Source organism: Leopardus geoffroyi, chromosome D4 (genome assembly GCF_018350155.1).
Source record: "Leopardus geoffroyi isolate Oge1 chromosome D4, O.geoffroyi_Oge1_pat1.0, whole genome shotgun sequence".
NCBI classification, from domain to species: domain Eukaryota; kingdom Metazoa; phylum Chordata; class Mammalia; order Carnivora; family Felidae; genus Leopardus; species Leopardus geoffroyi.
Window position 1 is genome coordinate 18,995,390 of NC_059342.1, and position 19,893 is coordinate 19,015,282.

A 19,893-nucleotide genomic window follows, 5' to 3' on the forward strand; every position below is an offset into this window, starting at 1 on the left:
GCAAGACTGAATTTTTAACGAGCAGGTGTGACCATAGTGGGACAGGATTTTTAAATATTGAGAGTCATGTTGATGGATAAGGGAGACAGAAGAAATCAAAGATAAGAGGGTACATAAAGAGTAAAAGAATGTAGAGAGAGGTTTATAAACCGGAAATTCATCAATCTTAAAGCCTTCAAAAATAAGCACTGACTAGTTGATATAGGAAAGCAAGAGTAGAAAGTGGTAAGTCTGGATGATGATATTCTTAAAAGGATAGGAGTGAGAATTGAGTATCATTACAAACTAAGGAAAATGACTTCTGTCTTTTAATGCTGAGATGAATAAGATGTTGGAGAAAAATTGGCCCCTATTTAATAGAGCTCCATGGAAAGCTAGGTTTCGGTTACAGTGATACATTTAGTGAAGACATTGGAAAATGTAGATTTGTTCGGCCAAGCCCAGGGAATTCAAAAATCCCAGGGAAATATTGAGGTGAGAGGCTTTTATTTTAATAATAGGCTATAGATACATAGAGACACTTTAAACTTCAGATGGCTCATTAACTTTTAAACTGTATAAAAGTCTAAATTTACTAAAAGAAAATATGTATCTAAAATCACATCTTGCCTGATTTCAAGAAATGGTACATGTAAATCAAGTGTGAATCTATATTACAAATAGATTATCTGCTTTGAAAAGAGTTTACTAAATATCTTTAGAGCATTAAAAATATTTATTTTTATGTCCAAAAATGAGTTAACTTTTTACTGAAGACATAACATAAAATGGTATTAGGATGAACAGAAAAATATGACCACCCAGAGGTAAGTACTATTAATAGTTTGGTATGTTTCTTCTAGTTCATTATTTCTGCACATATATGTTAAGTAAAAGAAGAATTATATATTTTGCATCATAAATACATTTTTTCCCTTAACAGTATGCTATAAATATTTTTCCATATTATTTTGAGTACAAAATTATTTCTAAATACTTCATTTTATTCTGTTAAAAATTAGTTGCCTATTGTTTAAAAGTTAATTTGATTGTGAGTTTTTTTGCTGTTATAAATAACGTTACAATTATTCTTATCATGACATCCTACTCATGTCGTTAGGATAATTCATTTCCTGCAGATGAATTTCTAGAATAGAATTACTCAGTTATACAGTTACAGGTTTTCCCTGAAATAATTTTCAAGTTCTTGATATTTGGAAATTCAGTTTGGTTTCAGCTTCATAGAAAAGCACATAAACACAAATGAGTATTTTATTTTTGTGACAACCTGTGTTGAAATCATTTTGTTGGAAAGCTACTAATCGCAATGTAAAATTTTTGCAAAGATACTTATAGTACTTCTATAAGGAAAGTTGTAGACCTTAACCCATGGCCAGAAAGAAATCTTGAATAAATGTGGAGAGGATATTTTCCTAGATCTAATATTATAAAGATGTCAGTTTGTATACATTGATTTTGAGGTGGGGAATGGAGACATCATAACATTAGAGGTACTACTAAAATACTAAAATGTATAGAATTGCACTAAATACTTCTAAAATGTATTATAAACTACAATGATTAAAATAAAGAGAATAGAAAGGTAAGCAGCAATTGACCATCTGCACGTATGTGTGTTACAGTCATACATACATATACAGTCAGTCTGCAGTATTCTTAGATACCATATGTGTGAACTTGCCCATTCGCTAAAAGTTATATGTAACCCCAAAATCAATAAACAAGACACTTTTGCAGTTATTTCTGCGTGTGCATATCCATGAGAAGTGTTGATCTTCCAAAACCTGTGTTCCCAACTAAGGTGTCAGACAAAGTGACACTCTGTCTTCTTATTTCAGCAAATAATTGTATAGCATATGACGTACTGCAATTATCTAAGCCAAGGACTGGCAGTACAGCATAGATTGAGATGAAGTAGTCCCCTTTTTTCAGGAAGATTTTATTCTTTATTTTTTTAAATGTTTATTTTTGAGAGAGGGAGAGACAGAGCATGAGCGGGGAAGGGTCAGAGAGAGAGGGAGACAGAGGATCCTAAGCAGGCTCCAGGCTCCATGCTGACAGCAGAGAGCCCAATGTGGGGCTCAAATTCATGAACCACAAGATCCCGACCTGCGCGTGAGTCAGATGCTTAACCAACTGAGCCACACAGGGGCGCCATCATGAAGCTTTTATTTCTAACTGAAACTATAGACAAGACAATAAACTATTAAAATACAGTATATAAAATAGAATGTGGGAGCACATAGGAAAAGTATCTATCCCAGATACTGAGTAACACTGATAAGGCAAATATTTTTAAGGAAGTAATCTTTTGATACAGCAATTAATGTTAATTTCTTACAGTTTGTCCAAAACAAGAAACTTAATCAAAAATAGGTACAAAAGTACTGATCCAAGTATTTATTTATACTGAAAAAATAAAAGCAGCATAACTTTCAACAATGGAAGGTTGAAGTTATATTATAGTCATATAACATGCACCTATTAAAATTGCATATGAGGAATTTCCAGAGAAGAAGGCAGAGGGGGAAGATCTGGGTTCACCTTGTCTCATGGATACCCTTAGATAATACCCACATCAGTATAAATAACCCAGAAAAAGACCTGAAGACTGGCAGAACAGACTCTCCACAGCTAAATGTAGAAAAGAGGCCACGTCACAGAGGGTGGAGACAAGATGGGGAGCCAGACTCAGCCATGAGGCTGTCAGTAGGAGGGCGGGACACCTGTAGGCATGGAGAAGGGAAAGGAGCACGTACCTCCGCAGGCACCGGGAAGATGGATCTTCCATAACACTTGGCTTTGAAAACCACAGGGGTGTAAATTTAGCAAGTTTTTACTATCAGTGGGCTTAATACCTGGAACTTTAAAAAAACTCAGGTTCGGCTCTGGGAGAGCCAGGGCACAATGGGAAATGGAGTACCCACCCTCTAAGAGACAGCACAACAAACAGCCCCCTTGCACAGAAGCAGCAGTTTGAAAAACACTGAGGGTAAACAGGAAGGAGATTTATTTACTAACCTCAAGTCTTGTGCAGAAGGGATAGGGGTTTTTGGGAATCCGCAAGAACAGAAAAGCTGACCATTGCCCTTACCCTCCCCTGATAGATACATGAGCACCTGTGGGAACCAGCACAGCGCAAGCACTCCCCACCTAGCTTGTTTATAGTGTGTCCTGTTGCCACATGCTTCTGTAGACCCACCCCCATCATCCTCGCTGGGCAGTTTTCCTGGTTGGCTGGAGATCTCTTCCATAGCAGATGAGCACAGACCTTGCTGACACCATGCACTTTGCCCGCACATTCTCCCGAGGACCTGCCCCCTCCAACATGCCCTTGGCAGGCGTCCATCCAAAGAGGTGGGACAGGTCTGCCACTGTGCAAGCAGCCCTGAAGGCGGGGGGCAGCCCCATTCCAAAGTGACTCCTGTGACGGGGATAGGGGAAATAACCACATAGTTCAACTCTGGCCTCAGCAGTGGGCCAGGCACAGACATCTGGTCCTACTGCAGGCTCCACCCACTAACAAAACTTGTCAGGGGACAACACAGGGAGAGGCCCCTGTGGTTCAGTGCTACCACTGTTCTGCCAGACACTTGGTCTGACCCACCTCAACCCCAGGGTGGCCCCATACTGGACCGCTAACAACACAGGTACCAAACTCTGCCCACAACAAGCAAAGAGCACCATTTCAGGCAATTGGATGGAAGGCAAACACAGCTCAGCAGTAGTAGGGCACACAACACATAGAGGACATTCCTTAAGCACCACATTCTGATGAACAGGGGACCTTGCACTGCCGGACACCATGTGGACCTTGTCTTCATAAAGCCACTACTTTCAAGAGCAGGAGACACAGCTGACTTTTTTTTTTTTTTTTAATTTTTTCTTAATGTTTATTTTTGAGACCAAGAGACAGTGTGAGTTGGGGGGGAGGGGCAGAGAGAGAGAGAGAGGGAGACACAGGCTCCAGGCTCTAAGCCATCAGCGCAGAGCCCGATGCAGGGCTTGAACTCAGTGATCACGAGATCATGACCTGAGCCGAAGCCGGACGTCCAACCTACTGAGCCACCCAGGTGCCCCACAGCTGACTTTCTTAATGCATACAAACAGAGAGACAAAGTGAAGAGACGGAGGAGTAAGTCCCAAATGAAAGAATAGAATAAAATCACAGCATAAAAGCTAAACAGAATGGAGATATTATGCCTGATAGATGATGCTATTGAAAGTAATGGTCATGAAGATACTCACTGGACTTGAGAAAAAAGGAGAGGACTTCAGTGAGACCCTTAATAAAGAGGAAGAAAACATTAAAAAAATCAGAGATTAATAACTCAATAACTAAAGTTTAAAATATATAAGGAGTAAATAGACTAGAGGAAGCAGGAGTATGGATCAGCAACCTGGAGGACAGAGCAATGGAAAGCAATCAAGCAGAGCAAAACAATAGTGAAAAATGAAAGTAGATTAAGGGAACTCAGTAACACCATGAAGTGTAATAACATTTGTATCCTAGGGAACCCAGAAGGGGAAGAGAGTAAAAAGGTGACAGAAAATTTGTAGATATGATAGCTGACACCTTCCCAAATCTGGAGAAAGAAACAGAAACCCAGATCCAGGATGCACAGAGAGCCCCCAACAAAATCGGCCCCAGGAGACGCACACCAGGATACATAGTAATTAAAATGGAGAAAAAGTAGTGATAGAGAATCTTAAAAGCAGAAAGAAAAGAGAAAACAGTTACATACAAGGGAAACCAAAGCAAAAATAAATTATTGGGACTACAGCAAAATAAAAATCTTCCCAACGAACGATCAAGAAAGCCAAAAGACCAGCTATGAACGGGAGAAGGTATTTGCAAATGACACATCTGGCAAGGGGTTATTATTCAGAATACATAAAGAACTTCTACAACTCAACACACACTCTCACACACAGTTTAAAAAATTAGCTGAACAGATGAACAGACATTTCTCCAAAGAAGACATCCAGATGGCCAGCAGACACGTGAAAAGATGCTCATCATCACTCATTATCAGGGAAATGAAAATCAAAACCATATTGAGATATCACCATACACCTGTCAGAATGGTAACAATCAAAAACAGAAGAAACAACCAGTGTTGGTGAAAGTGTGGAGAAAAAGGAACCTTTGTCCACTGTCGGTGGGAATGCAAAATGGTATAGCCACTGTGAAAAACAGTATATAGAGATTCATTTAAAAAAATTAAAGAGGGGCGCCTGGGTGGCTCAGTCGGTTAAGCGGCCGACTTCGGCTCAGGTCACGATCTCGCGGTCCGTGAGTTCTAGCCCCGCGTCGGGCTCTGTGCTGACAGCTCAGAGTCTGGAGCCTGCTTCAGATTCTGTCTCTCTCTCTCTCTGACCCTCCCCTGTACATGCTCTGTCTCTCCCTGTCTCAAAAATAAATAAACGTTAAAAAAAAAATTAAAGAATTACCATATGATCTGGTAATTCTACTGGGTATTTTCTCAAACAATATGAAAAATGAATTTGAAAAGATACACTTATGTTCATTGCAGCATTATTTATAATAGCCAAATTAAGGCAGCAGCTCAAATGTACATCATTTGATGAATAAAGAGGAAGTGGTGTGTGTGTGTGTGTGTGTGTGTGTGTGTGGTGGAAGATGGGTCATTAAAATATTGAAATCTTGCCATTTGCAACAACATGGATGGATCTAGAAGAGAAAATGCTAAGTGAAGTCATTCAGCAAAAGGCAAACACATAGGGTTTCGCTCCTGTAGTTCAAGAAACAGAAAAAAACAGACTCTTAACTGTAGAGAACAAACTGATGGTTACTAGAGGTGGATGGGGGAATGGGCAAAAGGGATTAAGAGTAGACTTAAAATGATGAGTACTGAGTCATATATAGAATTGTTGAATCCCTGTATTGTATTTATACCTGTATGTTAATGATACTGGAATTTTAACTAAAAATAATTTTAAAAACATATGGAGATAGTTCTCATTTTAAGGGTTTACTATACCAACATATATTTTGGCACTTTTTAACATTGTAAAATCATATTTTAAGAATACATTTCTCTATAATATGGAACACTTGAGCCCAAAAAAAATCACCTATGTTTACAGTGGGATGTACTGTCATTTTGACTTGTAGAGCTGGGTAGATTTTATTCTTCTCTTCATACACAAATTACTGATTTTTTTCTATTTGTATATAGAATGGTAAAAATTATTTTTTACTCCTCTGAGTATATATGAAACAAAACAATTTTATTTCTACTTACAGGTCTCAATTTATTGATGATGCATACCAGGAAGTACTGGATCTGCTACTGCCGTTAAATCTTGAGGTGATTGTTGAGCGAAATTTATCTTGGGAGTGGTACCAGGAAGTTCCTTGTTTTAATGTAAATGCTCAGCTAAAGCCCATGGAGGTGAGTTTTTTGGATGCTTATTTATTTCCATTTTGTGGGTAAAAAATATTTCTTGGGAACATAAGGTATTTTGGTTGTAGATATTACATACTGACCAACTTTGTCAAAGTTGTAATAGTAGCTATATTAACTTAGAATTCATTGAATGTTCTCTGTTCATTCATTCAGCAAACATTTGAGTGACTACTCTGTGTTAGGTTTTAGGCTGTATATGGGGAGACAGTGGCAAAGAAGCTATGGCATCGTCATTGGCTTCGTGGAACCTAACTAGTTGCAAGGGTCGGTGGTCATGGTGATCTAGAGGTGTGATAGTTAAACTTTTAAAAAGTGCATAGGCATGTACTTAAAATAGTTATAAGTTGTAGTAAATTCCATAAAGAAAACAAATATTAGATATGGTGAGTAGTCAGTTGGGTATATTAATTTAGAAGTTAGTGGGGAAGTCTAAGCTGGAAATAATAATTTAAAGTCATCAGCACCTAGATGGTATTTAAAGCCATGACAACATAAGAAATAGCCTAGAGAAAGTCCTAGAAGAAATGGAAGAGGTTGATAATGAAAATGGCAAATGGGTCATTTGCATAACTTTACTTCCCTGTTGATTGATAGTGCTTCACAGCTCTGTAATATAACTATCCAAAATTTGTATTTTCCCTCTTGGCTGGATGGAAGTCAACTGTATCACATGCTTTGCTGAAGTGACGGCAACACATACTCTGTCTGGAAGGTTACTTTAAGAAACCTACTTCACAAATTCTCTTTCCTCCTCCAATTTCCTTTCTATTTTTCCCTATAAAAATTGTATTCAAAAAGAGAAAATCATCATTTTTAAAGGTTTCAGATTTTTATTTCAGAAATACATTTCGAGTTTAAAACATGATCATCTCAAGTGAAAAATCTTTATGCTCATAGTATATAAGATCATATAGACTCCCTAACTTACAAACGGAAAGTATTTTCTTAAGATGAAAATTGAAGTCTCTCTATATTGATAAGACAACAGATCAAAACTTTTAAAACATTAAGTAGCATGGTTCACCCAGCTTACTGCACAGATCTTGCGAGTGGCCTGAGTTAGATCTCTGGGGGGCAGCAGGGACACTGTTTTGTTCCATTCTTCTCTAGGAAGATCCATGCAGAATGTTCAGATGAACCTTTGTAGACCATCTGTAAAGGCTCAGCTGCCTTCTAGGGCAGATGAAATTGGGTCTTCCCCTACCCTGATCCACCTGAAAAGGTAGCAGATATGGCCCTGGGTCCACATATTTGACCCCTCCTGGTTCAGGGAAAGGTTGAAATCAGTTACTGTCATACATCTAGACTAAGTACTGCAGCCTCTGATTTTTGACTTCTTGGACTTCTGGGGGTGGCAAGATAGCCTGTCCTGACATGTAGGAGCCATAGTCCAGTGGTCCTGGAATCCTTGTAATTCTTCTGACTTCCTGCACTGAGCTGTTTTCAAGAGTGAAGATTGCAAATACCACTATTTTGGGGGGCATTTTTTATATACATGTACTAATTGAAAGATGAGGTTTAGATGTAGTTATCATATTTAACTTCAGCTTATTAATTTATATGAACATACTATTTTTGTAATACCAGGTATGTAATAAACACAAGATGTCATGAATAAATGAAAAAGAAAAGCACAGCATAAATAGCATGAATAAGATACACATGGACTTCATCTTAAAACACTAGATTAGCATATCATCTTTGAAATGCAGTCAAAGGAATCCTAGTACAAACAAAAGTGTTAAATTTTGTGGTGTTAAAATTATTTCCTTGAGGTGATTGAGTATATCAACTTAAAACTCAAAGGGATTTTTTTTTACATAATTGCTATTGTATTACAGTTCTTCAGAGAAACATAATCAAAGGGTGTGTGTGTGTGTGTGTGTGTGTGTGTGTGTGTGTGTTTATACTTGGTCTGGATGTGGTAGACTGACTTCTTGATGACTCAATTTTAGCCTCTCCCTGACACAGAGGATGAGGTTCAGGAGGGGTCAAACATGTGGTCCCCTGAGGTAGACTGTAACAGTTGTTAACTATTCAGGTGGATCATGAAGACCCGGTTTCATACTGGTTGGTCTGCCCCAGAAGGCAGCTGGGCACTTATAGATGGTCTGTGCATGAGGTACATATTCTATATGCATACCATATATGTAATATCTTGTATAATATTGGACCAAATATCTAGATACTGTGACCTAGCCAAGTTGACATTGAATTAACACAGTTTTCAATACAGATCTTATGTTGGTGATATTAGGCTAAATTTACAACACATGGGGTTTTGAGTGACTGCGTGAGTTCTTTAAGTGGATTTAAGTATCATATTTGACCATTAAACCTCAGCTTTTTATATAAAGTCAGGATATATTTTTTATACCGAGGACTTTTGTTAGGTTCAAAGGAAATCATGTAAAACACTGAACTATTTTTCATGATGCAAGTCAATATTTTTGATTAAATTGCATTTGTAAATACAGGTGCTTAGTAACCCAAAAAATGCAGAGTATCTAGGTAAAGGTGAAAGTTCATTTTAAAGGTTTTAAATTATTAGGTTAATTGGTATATGCCTAACAAAAAACTTTTATTCAGGGGCGCCTGGGTGGCGCAGTCGGTTAAGTGTCTGACTTCACCCAGGTCACGATCTCGCGGTCCGTGAGTTCGAGCCCCGCGTCAGGCTCTGGGCTGATGGCTCAGAGCCTGGAGCCTGTTTCCGATTCTGTGTCTCCCTCTCTCTCTGCCCCTCCCCCGTTCATGCTCTGTCTCTCTCTGTCCCAAAAATAAATAAACGTTGAAAAAAAAAAACAAAACAAAACAAAAAAAACTTTTATTCATAATTTCATTGGAATTGACATCTAATTTCCATATTTCACAAGGTACTAAAAATCACATGGTCATTTAGGAAACTCCATATTATTTGGTTAGTACAAATATCTAATGCATTAAAAAATTGGCTTATAGAGGATTGAAATGAAACACTTGGCTTTTCTGTGGAAGAGAATTTTTTTTTTTTTTTTTTTAATTTTTTTTTTTTTCAACGTTTATTTATTTTTGGGACAGAGGGAGACAGAGCATGAACGGGGGAGGGGCAGAGAGAGAGGGAGACACAGAATCGGAAACAGGCTCCAGGCTCTGAGCCATCAGCCCAGAGCCCGACGCGGGGCTCGAACTCACAGACCGCGAGATCGTGACCTGGCTGAAGTCGGACGCCCAACCGACTGCGCCACCCAGGCGCCCCAAGAATTTTGAACTACGTAAAGTAGTAATGTTAAAATAAGCAAATCTTTTCTTCACAGTTCATTCTTAGTCAAGAAGATTTAACAACTATTTTTAAGACATTACATGGCAATGTATGGTATGAAGAAGGTTATGGTGCCTCACCTGCAGGAGTAAAAGATGAACATGGTATTACTAGTGGAGCTACTAATGCTTCACACCATTTAGAAGGTATGTTCTTAACTTCAGAATAGCCCTCCCCTCCCCATGTCCAACCCCTGCTTTGCGTCTTTTATCCTTCTTTCCATTCTCTAGTTTGAGTTTTTGGAAAACAAGATTTATAGATCTTTTTTAAGTTCTCTAAATTGAGTATCTCTAAATTGTCTGTTAGTAGACGTTCTGTTGATTTTTTTTCTTTGAATCAAAATTCCTAATCGTGTTGTGACAAAATTCGTTAGTATTTATTCTTGTTATACCTACTGCCCTATATGTCCTTTTTTCAGTTTTTCTCACCATCCTCCTCTTTTCCCTTATTCCTAGTGCAGCCTATATCCCAGATGGGATATTTTATATTAGTATCAAAATATTAAGGATGTCGAGAGAGAACAGTCACTGATAAATGATGAATTTCAGCAGATATCTGCAAGATAGATATGTGGAGCAGAGCAGAGGGAAATATAACTCAGTTGCACCTAATGTTGGATTTAATGTGCTGTGTGGAACCTGACTGGATCATATAGGGCTGGGATGATTATATGCTTCACAAGAATAAAGTTCACATTCTGGCATTTTGGGGTATCCTCAAACCTACCTACCTCAAAATGGAACCTACTAGTCCACTAGATCCACTCTTTCAAAGCCCTGAGATAATACACAACTTTTCCAGTCAGGGAAACACAAAAACAACCCTACATTTATAACATTATAGGACACTCTATCCTTATTGAGTAGTATAACCAGTCTAGTCCTTTGTTGTTAAAGTATTCATAGTCAGAATAAGGAAATAGCAAGAACCAAAGCATAAAAGAAACAAAGATGACAACTATTTTCTGAGTGAAAGAGAAATAATTGAGGTAACAGAATAGAATGTAAACAAACAGAAAACAAACTCTAATTCATAATCAGAGGATTTTGAGAATATAGAAACTGAATCCTACCATCACGACCTTCCCCCCTCTCAAGATAAACAAGAGTTCTTGGAACCCAAAAATATGGTGAAATTTTGAAACAGAACAAATGCACTAAGCATGAATTTAAAACGTAAGTACTGAGTTGGAATATATAGTTGATGTAAAATCAGCTCCCATGACACTGAGGAAAAATAAACCATAGAAATGTAAAATGAGATAAAACTTAAGAATGACAGACCTTTAATTACCTTGGGGTGCCTGGGTGGCTCAGTTGGTTAAGTATCTGACTCTTGATCTCAGCGCTGGTCATGATCTCATGGTTTGTGAGATGGAGCCTCACATTGTGCTCTGTGCTGACAGTACAGAGACTGCTTGGGATTCTCTCTATGCCCCTCCCCTGCTCGTGCTCACTCGTTCTCTCCCCTCCCCCACCTCCCCATCAAAATAAATAAACTTCAAAAAAAAAAAAAGATAGACCTTTGGTCAAAGGTTGCAATCCAGAATAATAAATATGTTAGGAGAAGAACTGAGAAAATGGAAGAGAAGAACCTTTGAAAGAAATAATAGAAAATCTCCAGAGCTAAATAAATAGTGAAATAAATTCTTGGATATAAAAAAAAAACATAACGACTGTCAGGCAGATTGAATAAACAAAGACTGCCCACGCACACATATCTTTATGAAATGTTAGAACCACAAAGGTAAGATTTAGAGTTTCAGAAAAAAAGCAGGCTGTTTATTAGGGGCTTGGAAAAAGAGTTACTGGAATCAGATTACCCTGAACAAAACTGGATGGGATGGGGTAGATGGATGATAAAAGACAATGAAGTACTATAGTCATATATCTAAGAAAAATGATTTTGAAGTTAGGATTCTATATATGATCAAACCTTGAAATGTGAAAACACAATAATTCTCAAATTTCTAGTGACTCAAAGTTTACTTCATTCTCATTCATCAAGAAATTACTTTGAAATATAATCTAGCAAAACAAACAAGGAATCCAGGAAAAAGGAAAACATGGGAATCTGAAAACAGTGGGCCTACTCAGGAATACATTGAAAAGGAATCCCAAAATTATCTGTTTGATTGGGCTAGGAAGTTCTTGGTTTTCATTAAAGGGGAATTCAGAATGCCTTAAGAAAAATTGTAAGAAATAGCAGAATGTCTTTAAAAAAAGAAAAATAGCATGAATTTCATATAGTATATAGAATGAGGGCTTAATTAGGTAAATAAGTGATATTTGGAAAGGAAGACATGCTTTTGGTTCTTAAGAAGGGAGATATCTCTACTATACCGTCTGGGCCAAAAGTGAAGTGGATTTACATTTTGCATGATTTTGAGCCACTGTTAGAATATGAGAAAAGAGTCTTCTTTTTTGAGAGATGGAGTAGTTGTGATATAGCAGTAGAGGAAGTGTTAATAAACTATTACTCTCTTCATTGAAAATTATCACATAGCCATAGTTAACACATTGAAGACTTATTATGTAAGTAAGAATGTAAATGTTATTAACTCTGTTAACATGGAAATGGAGATATAACTGATCAAAGCAGGAAAAAAAGAAGATGGGACGGATAGAGGAAGTGGTAAGGACTTAAAATAGTGGGGAGTATAAAGATCATGTCCAAAATGAAACAAAAAATAGACATGTGAATATATTACTATTTTAATCATTTTCTTGAAACTTATGTCTACACTGAGGTGGAAGGAATAAGGTAAACAACTCTTAGGTACTCATCAACCCAGTTTCAACAACTAGTATCATGTGACTGTCTTTATTACTGCTGTAACTCTGCTTTTTCTTCCCCCTACTGCCATCCCACTAAATGACTTTAAAGAAAATCTTAGATGGTCTACCTTCAATTGGTATTTAAGCAGTAAGAACTTTACTTTTAAAATGTAGTCACAGTAACATTGTCACCCCTAAAAAATGGCTATAACCCCTATAAACCATGAAAATATCCTGGTAATTTTCATTTTCTCCTGATTGTATCAAAAATGCTTTTTTTTTTCTTTTCATAATGGTAAAGGAACCAATTTGCAGGGATGCTCTAACAACTTTAAATCTGTTGTACCTAATAACAGAGTTCCAAAATGTCTGCAACAAAAATTGACAAAACAAAAGGAAGAAATACCCCTATACAGAATCATAGTTGTGTATTTAGCACACCACTCTTAGTAATTAATAGAATATAGACAAAAATCAGAAAGAATATAGAACATTTGAACACTGTTAACAAAATTGACCTAATTGACATTAATATAATACTACATTCAACAATTGCAGAATGTACTTCTTTTAAAAGGGCTCTTAGAATATTCACAAGGATAGATCATCCTGGGAGGCCATAAAATTTTCTGGCCACATGGAATTAAATTAGAAATGAGTAGAAGTAGGATGTCAGAGAAACTTGAAATACTTGGGCATTAAACATTTTTCAAATAACCTGTGGGTCAAAAAAGAAAAGATGCGGGGCTCCTGGGTGGCTCAGTCGATTGAGCGTCCGACTTCAGCTCAGGTCATGATCTCACAATTCGTGAGTTCGAGCCCCGCATCAGGCTCCGCGCCGACGGCTCAGAGCCTGGAGCCTGCTTCAGATTCTGTATCTCCCTCTCTCTGCCCCTTCCCCGCTCATGCTCTGTCTCCCTCTGTCTCTCAAAAATGAATAAACGTTAAAAAAAAATTTTTTTTTAAAAGAAAAGACAAAGGAAAGTAGAAAAGTGTTTAAATGGGAAGATAATGAACATAAAGCATACCAAAATTTGGGGATGCAACTAAAGCAGAGCTGAAATAATTTTGTAGCTGAAAAGGATTTGATTAGGAAAAACGAGTTTAAAAGATTAAATATTTTGCCTGGAGAAAGTAGAAAAGAGCAAATTAAACCCAAAGTAAATACAAGAGAGCAGTAATACAGGTATGAGTAGAAGTCAGTGGAAGAGAAACAGGTAAATAATAGAAAATTGGCAAAGTCAGAGATTATTTTCATTGGAAAAAACTAATGAAATCGATAAACTCTTAGGATGGAAGAAAGAAAGAAAAAAAATTAGCAGTATCCGAGTTAGATAGATACTGCAGATCACTACCAGGATAATGAGGAAATATTATGAATAATTTTGTGACTGGATTCTACAACTTGTTTGAAATGGAGAAATTACTTGGAAAACACAAAATTGCCAAAACTGACATCAGAAGAAATAAAAAATCTGAGTAGCCCTTTGTCTGTTAAAGGATTTGAATTTCAGTGGTGAATTCTTTGAAATATTTGAGTTAGAAATAATACCAGTATTACCACAAACTTTGCTGGAAAATAGAGAAAGGGGGATCACTTCCTTAGCAATTTTTTAAAGCAAGCATTACTCTGGTAACAAGGAAAAGAAAAAGCCAGTTCAGGAAAAGAATCTCGGGGTACTTGGTGGCTTATTTGGTTAAGCGTTTGACTCTTGGTTTTGGCTCAAATCATGATCTTGAGTTTGTGGGATTGAGCCCTATGTTGGGCTCTGCGCTTACAGCATGGAGTCTGCTTGGGAAATTTCTCTCTCTCTCCCCCCCCCCTTTACCCCCCCCTTTACCCCCCCTCCCCCGCATAAATAAGCATTTAAAAAAAAATCACACACCAAATACTTCATGAACACAGATACGGAAATTTTAAACTACATATTAGTATACTGAATCCAACAATAAGGATATAGGATACTTCACCTTGACCAAGTGAGAATTAGCCCAAAATAACAAAGTTGGTTTTAACAGTCAAAAATCAATGAATGTAAATCACCAAATTAACAAAGAAGAAAAAGATTATATCTCAGCAGATGCAAAGAAAGCATTTGACAAAATTCTGTACCTGTTTGTGAAGAAAACTAGAAATATTTAAAAGGCATACTTAATGCTGAAGTGTTAAAATTTTCCCTGTAAAGTAGGCACAAGTTAAGAAGTGTCCCTAATCATCATACCAGGTCAATTGGTAGTCATTGATAGAGTAATAAGGCCAGGAGAAGGATTAATAGGTCTAAAGAGTAGAAAGAAGTAAAAATGCCTTTGACCACGTAGCCAGAAAACCGAAAAACGGAAAAAAAATATATATATTGCGAAGGAAGAACAAAGATTTATACTGTCTAATTTCAAAACATGGAATAAACTACAGATCTTGTTAGTATGGCTATTGGCATAACATAAACGGAATAGTAAAACCCAGGAGTCCAGAAAACACACAGATAGAGTCAACTGATTTTCAGTGAAGACTAGTCAATAGGGAAAGGATAAACGTTTTAACAAATGGTGCTGTCACAACTAGATAAATGTAGGAAAAATTGAACCTTGTCCCTTTATACCATATATAGAAATTAATTTGAGATGGATGAAAAACCTATGTTTGAAAGCTAAAACTTTAAGCTTATAAAAGACACCATGGGATACCTTCATCATCATGGGATAGCCAAAGATTTCTTAGGCAGATAGAACACTAATCATGAAAACTTTATAAAGGACACTTCATAAACATTTTTAATTTATACTTGTCAAAAGATGGTATCAGATTGTGAAAAGTGAGGCCTCAGTCTGAGATACGTATTCATGATACATGTATATGATGTTGTCATATCTAGAATACCTGATAACTCCTTGAAATTAAGAACTTTAAAAATAAAACCAAAAGAATTACCAAAAAAATTGGATACATGGGAGAGGATACGTTAAATGTACAGTAAGCAGGTGAAAAGGTCCTAATATAGTTATTTATCAGGAAAACTCACCAGATGAGTCAGTTTTTAAAAGACTGACAACTCCACATGTTGATGAGAATATGAAACAGCGGAGACGCACATAATGTGATTTGGGAATGTGAATGAGTTGGGAAAATGTTGGGAATGTGAAATACTATACTTCAACAGAGTTTGGCAGTTGACATATATCTACCTGGTAACAAACAATTATGGTCTAAGTATTTATCCTACCCCACTCCAAAATCAGTGCATATATCTACAAAATGACTTATTCAGGAGTATTTGTAGCAGATTGATTCATAATAGCTTAAATCTGGAAACAACCCATATGTTCATCAGTCCTAGAATGGATAAACTAAATTTTTTGTAGAATGCATTTTCATAGACTGCAGAAGAAAGAATGACCCTTGCAACAACATGGGTGACTCTGAAACATGTTTACTGAAGGAAGCCAAACACGAAAGAGGTTTTACTCTGAATATGACTATGCAGAATTTAAGAACAAACAAACAAAACTAACCTTTGGTGATTAAAAATTAGAATGGTAGGGAGGTTGAGGATTAGCTAGAAAGAGTTACAAGAGAGCTTTCTGGAATGATGTAAATCTTCAGTATCTTTTTTTTGTAAATAATTAAACTTTTATTTTATTTTTAAATATGAAATTTATTGTCAAATTGGTTTCCATACAACACCCAGTGCTCATCCCAAAAGGTGCCCTCCTCAATATCCATCACCCACCCTCCCATCCCTCCCACCCCCCATCAACCCTCAGTTTGTTCTCAATTTTTAAGAGTCTCTTATGCTTTGCCTCTCTCCCTCTCTAACCTCTTTTTTTTTCTTCCCCTCCCCCATGGACTTCTGTTAAGTTCCTCAGGATTTACATAAGAGTGAAAACATACATATATTGGCAAAGATGAAGTTAAGCTTTCACTTTTTGCAGATGACATGATATTATACATGGAAAATCCGATAGACTCCACCAAAAGTCTGCTAGAGCTGATACATGAATTCAGCAAAGTCGCAGGATACAAAATCAATGTACAGAAATCAGTTGCATTCTTATACACTAATAATGAAGCAACAGAAAGACAAAGAAACTGATCCCATTCACAACTGCACCAAGAAGCATAAAATACCTAGGAATAAACCTAACCAAAGATGTAAAAAATCTTCAGTATCTTAATTGAAGTGTTTGTGGCATGGATATATAAAATCTCATTGAATTGTTCTGCTAAGATCTATGTATTTCACTGCTGTAAATTTTAACCTAATTAAAAATAAGTTACGTGGTGTGGTGGTACTTGTCTCTGCGGTTGGGTAGAATGAGAATTAGCAAGAGCTGTGTGTTTAGTAAAAGCCCATTTAATATATACCATGTACATAAATGCCTTGGCTCAAAATGTAAAATGCAGGAAAGAATGAATTTTGTTTCCTTCTTTTCAGTGGAACAGTTTTTTAAACATCATTTAAGATGATCTTGTTTGGTTTTAGTTTTTTGAAGTAAGTTTGAATATTAAACTAGGTGCCAGGTATTCTAGTAGGAATTTTACACATACTCTTTTACTTAATCCCGAAAACAAACCCAGTGGTTAGTTCTGTTATTCTCATTTCACAAAAATGGAAACAGGAGCATCAGTGTTTAATATTTCCAAGTTACTGCATGGATAGAATCTTAAGCCGGTAGTTACTGAGTTCAGCTTCTGAATTTTCTAATCTTTTTTTATTTTCTTGAATATCATTATACTATACCTGTTTAGTGGATAATTCTCTTAAGCCTATTTTAAGCCTGTTTTTTTTTTTTTTAACGTTTATTTATTTTTGAGACAGAGAGAGACAGAGCATGAACGGGGGAGGGGCAGAGAGAGAGGGAGACACAGAATCAGAAATAAGCCTGTTTTTTTTTTTTTTTTTTTTAATTTATTTTTTTTCAACGTTTATTTATTTTTGGGACAGAGAGAGACAGAGCATGAACGGGGGAGGGGCAGAGAGAGAGGGAGACACAGAATCGGAAACAGGCTCCAGGCTCTGAGCCATCAGCCCAGAGCCCGATGCGGGGCTTGAACTCAGGGACCGTGAGATCGTGACCTGGGTGAGGTCAGATGCTTAACCGACTGCGCCACCCAGGCGCCCCTAAGCCTGTTTTAATGACTTCTACTTTTCTTAACTTTTTTGTCCAATAACTTTTCATTTTTCCAAGGAACAACTGTAGTGACAGCTGCTGTGGTAGAAATACATTCACAGGCCTCTCAAGTTAAGACAACGCTAAATATGAGTTTCAAAACTGATTATCTCACCATGGTACTATATAGTCCAAGTCCTGAGCAGGTAAGTTAAGGAAGAAAAAATATTTTCTCACTTGATGAAAATGATATAGGTGAATGCTTATTAAAGTAACAGTTTTTGGGGTGCCTGGGTGGCTCGGTTGGTTAAGCCTTCGACTTTGGCTCAGGTCATGAGCTCGCACTTCCTCACTTGGAGCCCCGCACCGGGCTGTGTGCTGACAGCTCAGAGCCTGGGGCCTGCTTGTGATTCTGTGTCTCCCTCTTTCTCTCTGCCCTCCCCCACTCACACTCTGTCTCTGTTGTTCAAAAATAAGTAAACATTTAAAAAATATCTAAAAAAATAACAGTTGTTAATATTTCATATGTATTTTGGATTATCTTTTCCTCTGAAAAATGTTACTGATTATTTCATTTTAATAACAAAATTAATTTAACCATTGCCCTTTTAAGATAAGTTTTCTTTCCTATAGGTAATGATGTAAAAAAAAAAAAAGTTTTTAAATTAAATGGCTTTTTTGGCCTTTCATTAGCAAGCGCTGTGGAGATAGAGAATGTGGTAGTTCATATCTTAAAATGTGTTAGACTTTGTTTTTCTGTAAAATGTGTATTGGTTTCCTCTTCCACAGACTTCCTTTACAGATGTTCGTGATCCTGCTCTGAAACTTGCTGAATTTAAGTTGGAGAATATTATAAGTACTGCAAAGATGTATACAGATGACTCAGTATTTTCTTCCTTCTCATTAAAAAACTGTATTTTAGATGATAAAAGACCTCATGTCAAGAAGGCAACTCCTAGGTAACAGTGTGCTTAGTTTTTATTTGAGAAATGTTTGAATTGTTTGACAAAACTTAATCCTAAAGTTGCATGTTTGTTTTCTGGGTACATCCTAAGATCTTCAAAGTTTCAGTTTAGTGGAGTCACGGTTTTCAGCATTGCAAATGGCCTCGTTCAGTTACGTGCTGTTCTTACTGGATGGTTGATGGAATGGTTCAAAAGAAATAATGCAGTTAAACTCGTTTTTTAAATGAATCTCTTTTTTCCTAAATTATTATTCATCTTTGTAAGTTCTAATGGGAAAACATGAAAAATTGAGAAGACATTTAAGTTCTGCCAATTGCTTAAAGTTACACTTACTAGTTTATGAAACAGTTGTGCTCCAGAAGTTTCTAAGTCTGTCATTTGGAGTACTTTGTGATCTTCCCAAGAGAAATGACTTCAGAATGTTGGTTTGCTGTTAGTAAAATGAATAAGAGGTCTTTTGACTTTTATTGGTGTGTTTGGTTATTTTTAAGATACTCACAGGAATTGTTATTGTATTTTTCAGAATGATAGGACTGACAGTTGGGTTTGACAAAAAGGACATGATGGATGTAAAGTATAGGAAAGTCAGAGATGGTTTGGTGACTGATTTAGTCCTTCAAGAAATGTATATTTGTGCCAGTGTAGAATTTCTGCTGACAGTTGCAAACGTCTTTCTTGAGGCCTTCACCACAGGCACGGCTATAGAAACCAGCGTTCAAACATGGACTGCTAAGGAAGAAGGTTAGTTATTGGCTAAAATATTTAATATATGTATTATTGAAATGCTACAATAGCACTTGCCTTGATTATCTGTCTAGATGATGAGGCTAAGTGAATTAATAAAGTAAAATATTTTTCAGAGGTAAGTGAAAAACTTAAATGTGTTTTCCTGTAGGATGTGCAGTTTGTGTATTTTTCTACATATAAATATATATTGGGTTCAATAATTAAGGGACCTATATTAGAATAAGCAAATATGCTTCTCTACAGGCAGTAATTTAAAGGAATTTTTTTGATAAAAACAAGCAGGAGGAATAATGAACCAACTATTCCTTTTTATATTTAAAGACAGTATTTTTACTTAATGTACTCTTTTATTTTTGTTATTTTTACAGCTCTCCATTATCATTTACATATGTGGCTCATTGTGGTGTAGCAGAAGGAGTGCCAAGTTGAGAGTCAGAGATTGGGTTAGTTCCCAGCTCTGCCATGAAAGGGGTTTTCCCCCACATTTTAAAATGCTCTTAAGACTATACATCTTCAACTTTTATACTAAAGGAATTACAGTAGATTCCTTTGAGATCTAAGAT

General features: G+C 36.6%; 1 protein-coding gene across 4 annotated transcripts in view; it reads left to right on the forward strand.

Moving 5' to 3' along the window:
- VPS13A (vacuolar protein sorting 13 homolog A) overlaps positions 1 to 19,893 on the forward strand; it is a 256,431-nt gene that overhangs the window by 130,760 nt on the left and 105,778 nt on the right. For all 4 annotated transcript variants that reach the window (XR_006710274.1, XM_045469045.1, XM_045469046.1 and 1 more), the window contains exons 34-38: positions 6,272 to 6,419; positions 9,728 to 9,878; positions 17,697 to 17,824; positions 18,408 to 18,577; positions 19,107 to 19,324. Coding sequence is in view for 3 of the 4 variants with exons in the window: in XM_045469045.1 (XP_045325001.1) it covers positions 6,272 to 6,419; positions 9,728 to 9,878; positions 17,697 to 17,824; positions 18,408 to 18,577; positions 19,107 to 19,324 (815 nt within the window). In the remaining variant the exon portion in view is untranslated. The remainder of the gene's footprint in view (positions 1 to 6,271; positions 6,420 to 9,727; positions 9,879 to 17,696; positions 17,825 to 18,407; positions 18,578 to 19,106; positions 19,325 to 19,893) is intronic.